The following is a 16,630-nucleotide window of genomic DNA, read 5'->3' as shown; positions in this document are numbered from 1 at the left end:
CACAGCTGAAGGATGAAATTGCGCTAACCTCACAGTATTGGAGTATCACTTTGCTTAAATCACCTTGCAACTTTTACTCCTCTTCCCATAGTTTTCCTCTGCCACTTACCGAATATTGCCCTAACCCTGACCATTTCCTTCATCTGTTCAGAGCAGCTCCCTGTGTTTTAAAATAGTTGTAGATCTCTGTAAAATGATTTATTTAACAAAAATACTTCTGATCTTGCGCCCTTTGCAGCCTGAGATACGTGAGGTCAATGAGCTTACATTTACTGGACCATTAAGGAGTAGTAATGACGTGTTACAGATGAAGCTCTAGTCAGTACTTAGCAAGGAGCCGGACAGCTGTAACTGAGGGCACTTAATGGGGCTATTCAAGGGCAATCCCTCCTGCTCCGTAGAGAACACTTCCCTACCCTTTGGGAAGGAAGAGAATTTATACTTTTAAATAGCATGGAATTTGCTGTAACCACCAGATACAAAAACTGCACAGAATTACAAAAGGGAGCTGATCTGGCAACTGAGTAGAGGAGATCATTAGTGTAAAATAACAGAGGCTGGGAGCATGCACTGATTATATCTGGGTTTTTTTGGGTTTTTTTGGTTGTTGCTCAAGATAATGCTGATCATGTTTTCTAAGCATCTATTAACTTGTTTCCCTGGAATTCCTATTGATTTTTTTTTTTAATGCAATTTAAAAAGTGTACTGAGGTGGATAGCTAAAAATATTGAAAAACAGTCTTTGCTGAAAAGAAACCTCTTCCTCATCTCCATTATCGATAAATCTCTGAGCCAGTATTATTGTTACTTTAAAAATTGTAAATTGGAAGACTGCTTTTTGGAATGCTTGAACTATGATCATGCATTTTTTAGAGCTCTAAAAAATGAACCATTTTGTTTTGAGTAGCAGCCCAAAAATTTCACTATCCTGTGGCTTTTAAATTTAATTTTGTTTGGACATGTTTCGCTAAAATCTCAGATAAGTGGCATACCTACTGTACATCTTACCATTACTATAAATCCTTTAGAGTTGGTTGTTAGGACAGTGTGATGAGCTCACATTGAGAATCCCTAGCTTTTTTGGCTTCCAGGTGTTAAAAAATGAGCATTTATTCATTTTGAGTGCGAGATTCCTCTCCAGTTCCAAGAGGTGACCGTCACAGTATCATGTTAAAGCTCACAAGTTGTTCTTGAATAAATCCTTGTACATCCAAATACAAAGTTAAGTATTTCACCTACCTTCTCTGAAGTGAAATTTTAAAAGAAAAGCAACTGTAATGTATACATTTACTCTCTATTTTGACATCTTCATTTTAAATTTCCTTTTAAATATGAAAGGAGAGCTAAACAAAAGAAACACAACTTAAGAAAATTCTTTATTTTAATGACACTCAAAAATTACCTTCTGTCTTCTGAGCATTAATTCAGTTCCAACATGTCTGAATCTGGCATGTTTAAGAACAAAACACTGAAGTTAAGTCAGGGCAGATTTTGGTTTTATGGAGCAGCTCAGGCTAAAGGTTTCAGAGTAGCAGCCGGGTTAGTCGGTATCCGCAGAAAGAACAGGAGTCCTTGGGGCACCTTAGAGACTAACCCATTTATTGGAGCGTAAGCTAAAGGGTGTCTTTATGCTCCTTAACTTTTCCAAACACTCATCTGCATTTCATTAGATACCCACTATAGTAAATTATATGATGCACAGAAATTGACATTTTTATCTTTACCAAACTTGCCAAAAAATTAGGCTCCTAGAAAATCACTATTGGAATCACTTAAAGATAAGACTGTTCACAATCATCCTTTAAAAACAAAGTTGATTCAATATCTTCTACAGTGATGACAGTGAAAAACAAAACTGGAATCTCAAGTAAGCAGTTGGTGCACTTAAAAACTTGAGACCATAGCAATTAATATAAAGCACGGAGATACTATACATTAACTAAGCCAGAGTTTAAAATATGAAATTTTAGGTATTCTGTGTGGCAGAAAGAAGAGAACCAGGATTTATAAGGAAAGGTTATTACAGACAGTTTAACTTTAAAATGACTAATATGCCATTTACATATATGCTGCTTAGTTGTAGAATTATTGTGCTTGACTCTGTACAAATATGACTTCCACCAGGGAGCTTTCAGTGGTGTTCAGATGTAACACATTGGTCTGATCTTGAGGTTTAGCACCAAAATCTTAGGGGTCTTGCTGCTTACCAGAACCAGCTGAAGAGACAGTCATCCAGTAAAAGTAGTGAGACCCTTATCTAACGGTAACTCTTTTTAAATGGGGACTACATCATTGACTGAACTGTTCATTGCAATATCTATGTAGCTCATTGATTATTTTTACATTGTACTCACAGAAACAAGTGATCGCATGGCATTGGATGCTAATAGCTTAATCTAACTGTCATGAAAATCTAAGGCAATCCAACAATTAATTACTTTTTTTGTATACCCTTTGCTCTCTTACTAATTGCTATTTTATCTTAATTTTTCTACGTAAGCCTTTGGGTCTGCCAACTGCTGGACCACTATTTGACATTTAGCTCCAAGGTTAACTCCTTTGTATTGAGAGACCTGTTACGTCCTTTAGTATATCAGTGCGCACTTAGGGAACTTCTAGTGCACGTCAGCAGGGTTCATATAGACAATTAGTGCAAGGCATGATTGAGTTCTTCAGATTTACACCCCAGCTTGCTGTGCAGTAAGTGCTCATGTAGACATGCCCTTAATTTGAAGTTCTGCCCATCCTTTTCTAACTGACTTTTTTTCTTCCTTGTTATTTAGCTCATGCTAGATACTTGGAATGAGTCCATATTTTCAAATATAAAGAATCGACTTCAGGACAGTGCAATGAAGCTGGTTCATGCCGAAAGACTAGGAGAAGCTTTTGACTCTCAACTTGTTATTGGAGTTAGAGAATCATATGGTATGTCTTATCCAGTGTGATCTCAACTGCATCTTCCTTTCTAGTTCACAGACTTTCATAACATGCCTTCAACTAGATGTTGACAAAAGGGGTATGTTTGGAATGATCATTATAATGTTTTTGTATTGATTATCAGTGGGGTAAATGCACTTGCCAATGGCAAGTAATAAACTTTTCACTGGCAGGTGAGGAGACTGCTCACCAATTTCTGCAAAATTGAAATGTACATTTTAAATAATAGTTTTAGCCCTTAATGTTGCAAAGAGACCCCTCTGAATGTGACACCTGGCAGTGCAGTCCCAGTCCTAGAGCTTGGGCTCCAGCCTGAGCCTGGAAGTCTACCTGACCCAGAATTGACTGGCGTGGGTCAGCTGCAGGTTTTTCTTTGCTGGCTAGACATACCTCATTATCTTCAAAAGAAAAATTTAGCAAGAGAAATAATTGTTTTTTGGTCAAATGCAAAGCACGAAAAACTAGAGTAAGATCTAACTTTTTCTCTTTATAGTTAACCTTTGTTCTAATCCTGAAGATAAACTTCAGATTTATCGGGATAACTTTGAGAAGGCATATTTGGATTCAACAGAGAGATTTTATAGAACACAAGCCCCTTCTTATTTACAACAAAATGGAGTACAGAATTATATGAAATATGTAAGTATAAAGTAGGGCTGTCAAGCGATTAAAAAAAAATTAATCATGTGATTAAACAATAATAGAGTACCATTTATTTAAATATTTTTGGGTGTTTTCTACATTTTCAAATATATTGTTTTCAATTACAACACAGAATACAAAGTATACAGTGCTTGCTTTACATTTATTTTTGATTACAAATATTTGCACTGTAAAAAACAAAAGAAATAGTATTTTTCAGTTCACCTAAAAAAGGTACTGTAGTGCAATCTCTTTATCATGAAAGTTGAACTTACAAATGTAGAATTATGTACAAAAAGATAACTGCATTAAAAAACAAAACCATGTAAAACTTCAGAGCCCACAAGTCCACCCAGTCCTATTTCTTGTTCAGCCAATCGCACAGACAAACAAGTTTTGTTTAAATTTGCAGGAGATGCTGCTGCCTGTTTCTTGTTCAGTGTCACCTGAAAGTGAGAACAGGCATTCGCTTGGCACTGTTGTCGCCAGCATCGCAAGATATTTACGTGCCAGATGTGCTAAAGATTCATATGCCCGTTCATGCTTCAACCACCATTCCAGAGGACATGCTTCCATGCTGATGATGGGTTCTGCTTGATAACGATCCAAAGCAGTGCAGACCAACGCATGTGCATTTTCATCATCTGAGTCAGATGCCAACAGCAGAAGGTTGATTTTCTTTTTTGGTGGTTTGGGTTCTGTAGTTTCCGCATCTGAGTGTTGCTCTTTTAAGACTTCTGAAAGCATGCTCCACGCCTCGTCCCTCAGATTTTGGACGGCACTTCAGATTCTTAAACCTTGGGTCGAGTGCTGTAGCTATTTTTAGAAATCTCACATTGGTACCTTCTTTGCATTTTGTCAAATCTACTGTTAAATGTTATTAAAATGAACATTTGCTGGGTCATCATCCAAGACTGCTATAACATGAAATATATGGCAGAATGCGGGTAAAACAGAATAGGAAACATACAGTTCTTCCCCAAGGAGTTCAGTCACAAATTTAATTAACGCAGTATTTTTTTTAACGAGCATTATCAACATGGAAGCATGTCCTCTGGAGTGGTGGCTGAAGCATGAAGGGGCATACGAATGTTTAGCATATCTGGAATGTAAATACCTTGCAATGCTGGCTACAAAAGTGCCAATTCCATGTGACATTGTAAGAAGCAGGCAGCAGTATCTCCCGGAAATGTAAACAAACTTGTTTGTCTTAGCGATTGGCTGAACAAGAAGTAGAACTGAGTGGACTTGTAGGCTCTAAAGTTTTGCATTGTTTTGTTTTTGAGTTCTGTAACAAAATAAACCTACATTTGTAAGTTGCACTTTGAAGATAAAGAGATCGCACTACAGTACTTGTAGGATGTGAATTGAAAAATACTATTTCTTTTGTTTATCGTTTTTACCATGCAAATATTTGTAATAAAAAAATAATATAAAACTGAGCACTGTACACTTCGCATTCTGCATTGTAATAGAAATCAATATATTTGAAAACGTAGAAAAACATCCAAAAAATTTAATAAATTTCAATTGGTATTCTATTGTTTAACAGTGCGATTAATCACAATTAATTTTTTGAGTTAATCATGTGAGTTAACTGCGATTAATCGACAGCCCTAGTCATGTGATAACTGTTCTGTTGTTGGTACTTAAAATGATTGCTGTTCTGCTTCTGCACAGGCAGACGCTAAATTAAAGGAAGAAGAGAAAAGAGCATTAAGGTATCTAGAGACAAGGCGCGAATGTAACTCTGTAGAAGCGGTAAGTTTAAAAACTTAGTTGTATATGTAGTAAAATCATGTGCAGTATTTCAATAGTAGTAAAGGGTTCTGATGTCAGTTTTGATCATAATTTGTCTTGCATTTTTATTTTAACACGTAATTGTAGTCAGAACATCTGACGTACTAGAAGCCTTATTTTTATTTTTATTTTAAATCCACTATTAGTTTTACTTATTTTAAAAATAAAAATCAGTAGGCCCTATTTCAAAGGTCTCCAAAATGTGGGGTGTGTCCCCCGAGGGGGCTGGGGAGAAACATTCTGGGGGGATGGTGGGCCCGGGCCAGCCCCCACGGGGGGCGGGAGAGAGCACCACCCAGCTCTGCTTCTGGCCCTCATCCCATCTGCCAGGCCCTGCCTGCAGGCCCCAGACGAGGCTCAACTCCCAGCTACGCCCTCAGCTGTGGCCCCAGTCTCAGTCCCCGTACCCATCTGTGGGGCCCCTCCCAGAGCCACGGCCTCACTCCCGGCCCTGGCTCTTGGGGGGGGAGGGGGGGGGCGTGGACAAAAGATAAGGGAGGAGCGTGAAGTAAAACGTTTGAGGACCACTGCTCTACTTTGTAGTTTGGAGTCTTACTAAACGTTCTGTGGAAAATACAGTAAAAGTACATATTTTTAATTTACAACTCTCCTGTTTTAGATTCAGTACTTGATTGTTGGATTGGGAATGGGTTTGCCATTTTTTTAAATGTAAGTTAGTACAATTTATGTTGCACTTAGTGGGTTATAGTGACTTGGGAAGTAGGTAGGCAGTCCTAGGAGGTAAAAGGTTATTCAGTGCCAGCTTACAATATCTGGAAAAGTTCACTGTTTATCACATGAAACTCCCCAAACACTTCATAACTGGTAAATGACTAAATTTGCTCCCTCCATAACTGAAATGTAACCATCTCTGGTGTGAAGTACATCAACGGTTTACCAGTGCTCACCAAACAGCTTAAGAAGGAAAGTGAAAAATACTTTATCAGGGTGAAACTCCAGGGAGAGATTTAAGTGCAGCAAGAAGCAATTTGTAGTTGCCTGTGCTGAAATTTGTTCAGAACAAAACTATTTTAAACAAACACCCTAAGATCTGTAGTGGTCAGGATTTGCTTGGTCGCATTCTGCATTACATCATAAGTGGGGCATCCCTAGCTAAGATGAATGGTAAGAGGTATATAAAATTGTCTCATCTGCCAATCTCTTGAGTGTAGAAGTAATTTCTGCGCTAGAATTGTCATTAGGCTCTTGTTCAAAGCAAACTAAATCAGGCCAGGTAGGGTACACTGGAATGAACTATTCTTGGCTGTTGGAAGTGCATTTGGAAACTAAGTAGGGTAGTTACTGTTCCAGAACTGATACTTCCTTGTGAGGAAGAGGCCACAGAAATATTAAACTGTTCACTCTTTCATGAGAGAAGCTACTACATTTCCCATGCTACATGCTTTAAAGGAAAAACACCTATGAACTGAAGTATTACTTTATTTCGTGGTGTCATAATTTCTGTATTAAGTACAGCCTATGAGCATGAAACATTTTTCTGAGCTGTAGTGCATGAGGAGAGGCTAGTATTTATATTGAACATGAACTTAGAGAGAACAAACTGGCACTCAAAGGATTGTACAGTAATAAGCTAACTATATTTCTTAATACATTTCAGCTTATGGAGTGCTGTGTGAATGCTCTGGTGACCTCATTTAAAGAAACTATTTTAGCTGAATGCCAAGGCATGATCAAACGAAATGAAACGGAAAGTAAGTGAAGCTTAAAAAATATTGCAGCATGATCTCAGTCAGCTAGGTTTAAAAAAAAAAATTCTTAATAAATGTATCTGATTACCATTTTGTAACTGAGGCGGCTACATGTTTCTTTTTATTGCATATGGAGCCCTTTCATTCCACAAACAGCATATGCTTCCATGTGCCATTGTAGGGAAATGTGTTTTTAAATGTGTTTATACTCTGTACCTTCAATACCCCAGTTTGACTGACTGGATAACTCTTCTTTTCGTGAAAGGCTAATTGTGACGAAGGATTTTTTTTTACACACATTTATTGTTCTTTCTTTTGCAACAACCTGCTTTCTCCAATTTTAATCAACTTTGGGGCTCTTCTTCAGAGCATTGCATCCTCTTGAACTTGAGTAATTTTAAAAATAAAATACCTCTCTCTGGAAATCTCTCTCCTTTACCAAGATATTGCTTTTGAAGGCAGGGAAAGCGTTGGGTGTTTTAATTACTATTTCTGGTCCAGGACCAACATTTGGAAGAATGAACTGGTCAGCGAATAAAGTACTTCTGCATGTCTTTCACCTGTTTGACACCCAATATCTCAAGACCTGAGAGAGCTGAAGATTAATGCTGTATGCCATTTAAAAGATGGTTTGAAGCGTTTGCTTCTAGGGATTTTGAGAGTGGGGTGATTGAAGTAGGAAAGATTTGTGAAGGTGCTGATCTGCTGGCCATTCAAGATGATAGCTACTAAAATGTCAGAAATGAAGTAGGGGAATTGACAAAGAAAACCAGAAATCAGTGTGGTTATTTTTAAAAGCACAGAATCCTGCAACCAAATTGTTGAATTTTTGTAACTGTATGAATCATAGAATATCAGGGTTGGAAGGGACCTCAGGAGGTCATCTAGTCCAACCCCCTGCTCAAAGCAGGACCAATCCCCAGACAGATTTTTGCCCCAGATCCCTAAATGGCCCCCTCAAGGATTGAACTCACAACCCTGGGTTTAGCAGGCCAATGCTCAAACCACTGAGCTATCCCATTTTCATTTCTATACACACGTCAGAACTGGGGTTCTCAGCTTTCAGATAGTCTTAAGATCAAATATGTTCTGAAATGCCAGGTCTAGAAGTGAATGTTTTATACTACATCAGACTGATCCCTCCGTCTAGCAATACTTTCTTGGCACTAGACCAGGACTGAATATAGCAAAGTCCCCATTTGCTGCTTGGCTTGTACTGAGCATGCTTGCAGGATTGAACATGCTCAGTAACACTGGTGAAACTGGCTGCCCTCACTTCCCCCTCCCCGCAAATTGGCAGGCACGGGTCATGTCTGCTCGTTATAGTATAACTTTCAGTCCCCAAAGGAGTACAGTAGGTTTATTTGAACCCAAAGCTATAGAGGTACTTCAAATAAGATACTTTCTTTAGAAACTTTGCTAGTTACTTACATGCCTCTCTGTTCCTTTTTTCATGCTAGAGACACAAGTTGGGTGAGGTCCAGTAAAAGATGTTACCTCACCCACTTTGTCTCTCTAATATTCTGGGACCAACATGGCTACAACATCTTTCCATCATGTTCTTTATGCCTTCTCTTGAATTGATCTGTAAGGCTACTACCATTTCTTTCAGATCTCTTCAAAACTCACCTCTACCCTATTGACTATAAGAAATCAGCCACTTGATGGCTGGGTTAAGGAGGTAGATGGAAATAGCTGAATCTTAAATTAAAAGATGCAACCATGCCTATAATGTATTCTGCCACCTTTCATATTTCATTTGTCATTTTATATTGTAAGCTGGGGTAGCCAATAGGCAGACTGAGGACCAAATCTGGACCTCCAGAAACTTTTGAGTGGACTTTAAAGGTCAAACGGGCTGGAGCCGTGCAGAGCAGTGTCCACTCCTCAGCGCAGCGTCTCCCAGCAAGGGGTGGGCAGCTGGGCTAGGCTGTGGGACGCAGTGTGTCCCAGGCAGCTGCTTGTTCAGCCACAGCTCCTTCCTCCACTGGCCGGCAGCAGCTCAGGGATGGGGCAAGTGGGCCATGTGAGCGAATGAGCAGGTGCTGGCATTCAGGCTCAGTGAGTGGGACAAGCAGGGAACTGGGCCGCCCAGCCCACCAGGTGAGCAGAGCTGCCAAGTGCCTCTCGGCCGGGCCGGCTGCTCCATTGCGGGGCCTCAGAGCCTGGCCAGGAGGGGTGACAGAGCCAGGCCCCGACTCCCCACTTTGGGGTGGGGGGAAGCCCGCAGGGAGGTGCTGACTGACGGGCTGGCACTGTGTCCCTCACTCAAGAGTGAGGCTGCAGTACCCCCTCCCAAACCCCCCAAATAGTCCCTCCCAGTACACATGCACAGCAGTATCCTCTTTTTGGGAACTTGAAATATGGTAACCCTAAGCTGGGTAGGGGACAATTAAGGGGCATGGGGAGGGGAGCTGGGTGGGGGGCAATCGAGGAGTTTTATACCTACAATCATTTTATTTGTCAAATCTAAGTTGTTAATCTTTGTAAACTCAAAACAAATTAAAAACTTGAAATAGTTGTCAAAGTGTTTTAATGCTAATATTTGTATCTCTGACATTTTATCTATGTACTTTCTCAAAGGCTCAGATGTAATTTATTACATCTTTCTTGGAGGTTATTATTAGGGGAAAAAACTAGAGAAAGGTTGGAGATGCCTTTGTTACTCTCCTTGTGGATGCAGTGGGGAGGAAGAACTAGAGAGGATATTGATTCAGAAAAAAGGGACCAAAGAATTCTTTGCCACAGATGTTTTTTGGGACAAGCAGCAGGACCAAAACAATACAACCCTGCTTGTATAGCAGTTCCCAATCTTGCTTCTAATTCTGAGATCCATTGTTACTAGGAAAGTTGAGGCAACTGGAGAGGATGAGTGTGATTGAAGGTGGGAAAAGGGGTTCTAGTTGTACCCCAACCTACTTCTTCATGAACAAGATGACACAAAAATGGGATGTGGGACGAGAACTGCTTATGATATGAGATGCATTTAGTTTGAACGTGTGTGTGTGTGTGTACAAGTAATCTAGCAAAAAAGAAAATAAATTAAACACTGAGAGAAGGGGAGGATAATGCATATATGTTGACCTATTCCTGGTTGCCAGTGATTTTTTTATTATAGTTTTTTTTTTATTGGTGAATACAGAAAAGTTTTTATTCTCTAACATTCTACTAAGCATTTTTACTAACTTCTCAAAGAGAAGAATCCTTTCCTTGTGGAGTTCACATTTTGAAGAAGTTTCAGTAATATTAATATAAAACTATTTGAGGGGATGTATGGTTATTGAGATCGCTTACTCTACTATTTTTGTGATTTTTATGTCCCATTTGAGATATTCGTGTGAACAGAACATATACAAATTTTACTTAAAGCATTGTCTGGTTGTTACATATGGAGTGACTAGTGGTTTCATCAGTATTTTGTGTTTTTTCCAGAGTTGCATCTAATGTTTTCACTGATGGATAAAGTTCCTAATGGAATAGAGCCCATGTTAAAAGACTTGGAAGAGCATATTGTTAGTGCTGGACTAGCAGATATGGTAGCAGCTGCTGAAACTATTACTACTGTAAGTGTATGGTCTTGAGGGGGGGGGGGAAATTTCAATAGTCAGCAAGAACCTCTTGCAAAGGAAAACAAAAAATGCCCCCCCCCCCCCCAATAGTGGGATTACTGGGTATATTACATGCAAGTGTAAACATATATTTTTTAAATTTAATAGATATGTCAACAAACACTTTGACTTTCTCTTTAAGAGATCAGAATTTAAAACATCCTAAAAGGAATTTTGTACAATTATACCTGAATCCTTGTTTGGATGTTTGAACTTACAAATACTGGATCCATATATTAAAACATGAAATTTAAAGAAAATGTGCAGATGATAAATTGGAGGGAGCGCATATCAATCCCTATAGTTAGATGTATTAGCAATTTAGTTATAAAGGACTTTTTCAATTACTTATAACTTTTTGAACCTGTTACCTTTTGAGATTAAAATTTGGCATGCTTGTTCTGAACTAAGGAATGGTATTTTTTTTGTGTGGAAGTTTCTCAGAAATGTTTGTTTTTCAAGCAAGAGGAAAAAATATATTTTTCGGTTATTTTTTTAAAAATCCTAGATGGTGGGGGTTGTTTTTAATAGTTGTAGCCACACAGGAGACATAATAGACACATGATACTAGGTACCACCGCCCTGCCTCTGGAGCATAGATATCCCTCCAGTGAAAACTGATTTGATTTGGCATTTATAAGGTTTTTAAATACTCAATGTACACATACACATTTTTAAGTAGGAAATTTCATACCAAAAACTACATTAAAAGAATGTAAAAATTGCAAAGCCAAAACACTTAAGTTAGGGAAATACAGTTAACGTTGCCTACTCGTGCCTTACCTATGCATGTGTATTATGATAGTCTCTAATTTCTAATGGTCATTAATTACGTGATCACATATTATTCTTTGAGGAGTGTCCTTGTGGGTGCTCCACTTTAGTTGTCTTGACGCCCTGCACTTGTCATCGGAAATTTGTGGTAGCAGTGCCCGATTGGGCCACGCATGCGCCATCTCATGCCACTGCGGGCAGTTACATAGTGGTGCGCGGCTAACGGTCCCTCAGTTCCTTCTCTACCACCTTCGGCTTGAGTCGAAGTGATCAGCAGCGGCCCTCTCTTACCTTTGATAAGATTAGCGTTTAGGTAGTTCATAGTTGGTAGTATAAGCAGTAGTTAGATATTCTACCTTTATACTTATTTTATTTTACTTTAAAAAAAATTTTTTTCTTCCTTATCTACCCCTCAGTAGAAAGATAAGTTTATCCTCCCGTAGGATTACTACCATCCCTTTTTGTTGGGGGATAGACTTTTGCAGGCATGCCCGGACCACCAGGCTTCAAATGCTGCCTGACTTGCAGACTGTCAGTCCAGGTTTCTGAGAGTCATGCACAGTGCGTCAGCTGCCTGTCCCAGCGCCAGCCTGTCAGTCAGTAACACTTATTACTCAGAAGTGCCCACACTGCTGGAATCTCAAACTTAAATTCCTTATGATAGAGAAATCACTCAGGCCGGCCGTGGACCCTGAGTCCAGGACACCTCCGGGCCAGCGGTCGCCCACTCCAGCAACATCTATGAAGGAGTCTTTACCCAAGAAGGCTACCAAAAAGTGGTCCCAGAATTCTCCGCTTGGGAATCAGCCAAGGAAAAGCAATCCCCGCCCGAAAAATCTACCCCAGTACCGATGGCACTTAGTGCATTGGACCATGAGACACTGGGACCCTCCAGTATTGAGAGTCCTCAGAAAGCGAAAGACCCTATGAGGGCAAGCTCGAATGGAGGTTCACAGAGCAAAGTGAAACCTTCCACGTTGGCACCCACAGAGGCGAAAAGAAGCTTGGCACCAACTGGCATAGTGGCGCCACCTGTGGTTCCTATGCTGCACTACTCGAGATCTTTGGCACCGGTGGCTACAGTTTACACTCCCAGGCTGTCAGCAACACCATCCCCAGTACCAAAGCTCACGGTTCTGCAACAGTTCATGAGACATGTGGATCTATTAGTCCCCTCTACTCGGTACTGAGGGTACTCCATCCAGATCGGTACCGAGCCATTCGAATATTCCACCTAGATCAGCTCCACCTCTGTCTAGTGACGAGGATGACCCAGTCACATATACTCCTCGTCACTCCTCACCCAAACGTGGATCGTCTCATCTATCAGAACACCACTCATCTGCAAAGGCATGTGCCTGGTATGGGCCCTGCCCCCCGTGCCATTGCCACCAAACTTGCCATACTGGAATCCATGGGCTATATACAGGGCCCAACACCACAGGTCTACTAGCCCGCTAAGATTGAGAGCTGCACAATTCCTATTGCCAACTATCCCAGCACCCTCAGAAATACAAGAGGAAGTGACTGAGGAAACCGAAGATGTATCCTATCCTATTTCCTAGAACTGGAAGGGACCTTGAAAGGTCATAGAGTCCAGCCCCCTGCCTTCACTAGCAGGACCAAGTACTGATTTTGCCCCAGATCCCTAAGTGGCCGCCTCAAGGATTGAACTCATAACCCTGGGGTTAGCAGGCCAATGCTCAAACCACTGAGCTGTCCCTCCCCCCCGACCAGGAAACCTCACCACATGCACACCTCTCATCTTTGTCATCGGATGAAACCATAAGGCCACCGTCCCTAACCATTGGGATGATTTCAAGGCCTTTCAGGACCTCTTCAAAAGGTGGCAGAATCCTTAGCTATTTCATTAGAACAGGTACCTGAATCTCAACATAAGTCACTGGACATACTCCAGTCATCCCCGTCAGCAAAGATAGTATTACCGATCAACGATGCTATTATGGAGCCTGCCAAAAACATCTGGCAGACACCAGCAACAGCATCATGCAAGAGATTGGACAAAAAATATTATTTGCCATCTAAAGGAGCTGAGTTTTTATTTACACACCACACCAAACTCACTAGTGGTGGAGGCAGTAAATGAGAGGGGAAAACAACACCACTCCAGAACAACCCCATATGATAGACTGGAAAAGATTAGACATCTTCGGCCGCAAGGCCTTTTCCTCTGCGACACTTCAGTTCCGTATAGTAATTATGCAGCCCTACTGGCAAAATACACACATACACTATCTTTTCAGAAATGTCAGGATTTATTGATAGTGTGCCTGACAATAAAAAAAGAACAATTTAAAGTTAATATCGCTGAAGGACATCTCATCGCCGAACAGCTTTATAGGCCTCTCTTGACTCCGTAGACATGGCTGCATGGTCCATTGCGGCTGGCTCCCTCACTCAAGGTTCCCTATGGAGGTCCAGGCTACAGTCGAAGACTTTCCCTTTGAAGACCCAAAATTATTTGTGGCTAAAACAGATGGGTCTCTCCACACCCTGAAAGACACATGGGCAACTTTGAAATCCATGGATATCTACATGCCTGCAAATAAAAAGAAACAGGACAGGTATTATAACCAGGGAGCCTGATCGCCTACATACACACAACATAGAAAGTATGACCAGCACTGCAAACAACAGCAAACCAGACGTTGACAGACCCAAAACCAACCTTCGACGTCCCAACAATCCAACACTAGCGAGCAATTTTGAAGGTGTGCTCGAGGGCACAAGACAACTGCACGTTCTAATGCTAGAAACAGACACTATCTCCCAACCATTCGGAGATGGATTGTCACATCGATGGCCTTCCTCATTGCCATCACATCTGCCAGATGAGAGAGAGAATTAGGTGCCTTAATGGAACATCCCCCATACACAGCATTCTTTAAAGATAAAGACTGGACATCCAAAGAGCATTAGCTTCTACACTGAAAGAAACAAAAGTATTCAGAAAATCACCAAGACTATCTGTCTCCATAACAGAATGCTCGATGGGTCAAAACATCTCAAAACCGAGACTATCCAAATGTATATCAGCATGCATCCACCTCTGCTACCAAAACACCAACCTACAAGGCCCAGTGGGAGTCCGCACGCACTCTACCAGAGCACAGGCAGCATCTGTGGCCTTTCTTAGTAATGTCCCCGTCGCTAACCTTTGCAGAGCAGCAACCTGGGCATCAGCCATACATTCCCAAAGCACTATGCTAAAGAACAAGAAGTCAGCATCAGACGCTCACTTTGGACTCTGTGTTATCCAGCGTCAATATCGAAACTCCGAAGCCCCTCCCTTCCACTGAGGGGCACTGCTCAACAGTCGCCTAAAGTGGAGCACCCAAAGGGACACTTCTTGAAGAAGAGAAATGCAGTACCTGAGGTTCTTCATGATGGTTGTCCCGGTGGGTGCTCCACTACCCTCCCTACTCCCCTCTACTTCGGAGTTTCACGTAGATTCTCTGGGGTAGAGAAGGAACCGAGGGACAATTAGCTGTGCACTGCTATGTAACCGTCCATAGTGGCACAAGATGGCGCAGGCGCGGTGCAGTCAGGCACTGCTACGACAAATCTCCAATTACAAGCGCAGGGCATCAAGACACCTAAAGTGGAGAACCCGCAGTAAGAACCATCTCAAAGAACCTCAGTTACTGCACAAGGTGAGTAACCTCTCTTTTTTTTCACCTGGAGATTTTTTTTTGTTTTCATTTGTTTTGTTTTGCTGCTTTAATTTTAGGATTCTGAGAAATATGTAGAGCAGTTGCTTACATTATTTAATCGATTTAGTAAGCTGGTTAAAGAAGCTTTTCAAGATGACCCAAGGTTTCTTACTGCAAGAGATAAGGTATATGTTTTAATATAACTGATCTTTGTCTTCATTTATTTTAAATTGTTGAAATCCATAATAAATTATGCCTCTGAAATCCCATTGCCTGTTTATTGATGAGTCCTGAAGTCTGTTCTTATGCTAATAAACTTGTTGAATAAAAGTCTGGTTAGAATCTTTTTAAGGTAATTGGTAACCTGATTTTTATTATTTGTATTGTGGTAGTGCCCAAAGGACCCAGTCAGGCCTGGAGCTGGTAGTGTTGTTTAATTGTACAGCACCTATGAAGATGCTGACTGTGCTGAGGAGCTTATAGTCTAAGTGCCTGATTCAGCAAAGTAGTTATGCTCCAGGTTTTACGTATAATTCTGAATAGTCCTCTGACTTCAGTGGAACCCCTCACATGCTTAAAGTTAGGCATGTGCTGAAGTATCTTGCTGAATCGGGGCTTAAGAAAAAGCTGCTTTTCAGTACGGTAGCATTAGTCTGCGTCTAAGACATTCTTAGTGTTGAATCAATTGATTTTTAATTCATCAGTGCTATACATTTCCAGGGCCTGTCAGTGACATACAAGAATTGGGGAAATCACTGACAAGCCCTGGAAACGTATAGCACTGATGAGTTTAAAATCGATGGATTTAATACTAAAAAAGCCTTAGCCTGCTTCTAAGACACACATATTGAAAAGCAGTCTACAAACATATTGGACTAGTAAAGGACATGGATGAGAGGGTACAGACACTTGCTATAGTAAATTAAAAAATTGGAGATGTGAATTGTTTCATATTTTAATACATTATTAAAAAAAATTGAATGAAGTGTTTTATACTCTTATTTTAACTATTCATTTTAGGCATATAAGGCAGTTGTGAATGATGCTACAATATTTAAACTTGAATTGCCATTGAAGCAGAAAGGGTAAGCCATTTAAATACTAATGTGAATCAAGTATTTCAAATTTAAATTTGAACAGGTGAGTTCAATAATGTTTTAAAATGTTTTAAGAAGACTATTTAATGTCATACTACAGTTTACTTTGAGTGCTTTTGGGGTCAACAGAAAAGCAAACTAAAGGCCTGTTGGGGCTTTGTACCTTTTTTCATACTCTGAGGAACTTTTTCACATGACAGCAGATCAGTTATTAAATAAAAAATGTAGCCTATCAAGCTGGCTTTTACTTGTAGTATTTTGTTGCTTAAATATTTTTACAGTGTTTATAATGACTTAGAGTTGGGGTCTACATAAGTTTAGGACTGTTTAGGGATAGTGATTCTTTTTTTTTTTTTTTTTTAACCTGTCTTTATTTAAATGGTGTTTTT

At 40.3% G+C, this 16,630-nt stretch overlaps 1 protein-coding gene across 2 annotated transcripts in view; it reads left to right on the top strand.

Moving 5' to 3' along the window:
• Nucleotides 1-16,630, top strand: part of CUL5 (cullin 5) — a 75,446-nt gene that overhangs the window by 31,945 nt on the left and 26,871 nt on the right. For both annotated transcript variants that reach the window (XM_034758840.1, XM_034758839.1), the window contains exons 5-11: nucleotides 2,784-2,925; nucleotides 3,431-3,576; nucleotides 5,260-5,340; nucleotides 6,998-7,091; nucleotides 10,521-10,651; nucleotides 15,222-15,329; nucleotides 16,165-16,229. In XM_034758840.1, the coding sequence (XP_034614731.1) occupies nucleotides 2,784-2,925; nucleotides 3,431-3,576; nucleotides 5,260-5,340; nucleotides 6,998-7,091; nucleotides 10,521-10,651; nucleotides 15,222-15,329; nucleotides 16,165-16,229 (767 nt within the window). The remainder of the gene's footprint in view (nucleotides 1-2,783; nucleotides 2,926-3,430; nucleotides 3,577-5,259; nucleotides 5,341-6,997; nucleotides 7,092-10,520; nucleotides 10,652-15,221; nucleotides 15,330-16,164; nucleotides 16,230-16,630) is intronic.

This window comes from Trachemys scripta, chromosome 1 (genome assembly GCF_013100865.1).
Source record: "Trachemys scripta elegans isolate TJP31775 chromosome 1, CAS_Tse_1.0, whole genome shotgun sequence".
In the NCBI taxonomy this organism is placed as follows: Eukaryota; Metazoa; Chordata; order Testudines; family Emydidae; genus Trachemys; species Trachemys scripta.
This window is presented reverse-complemented; position numbering and strand designations above follow the sequence as displayed.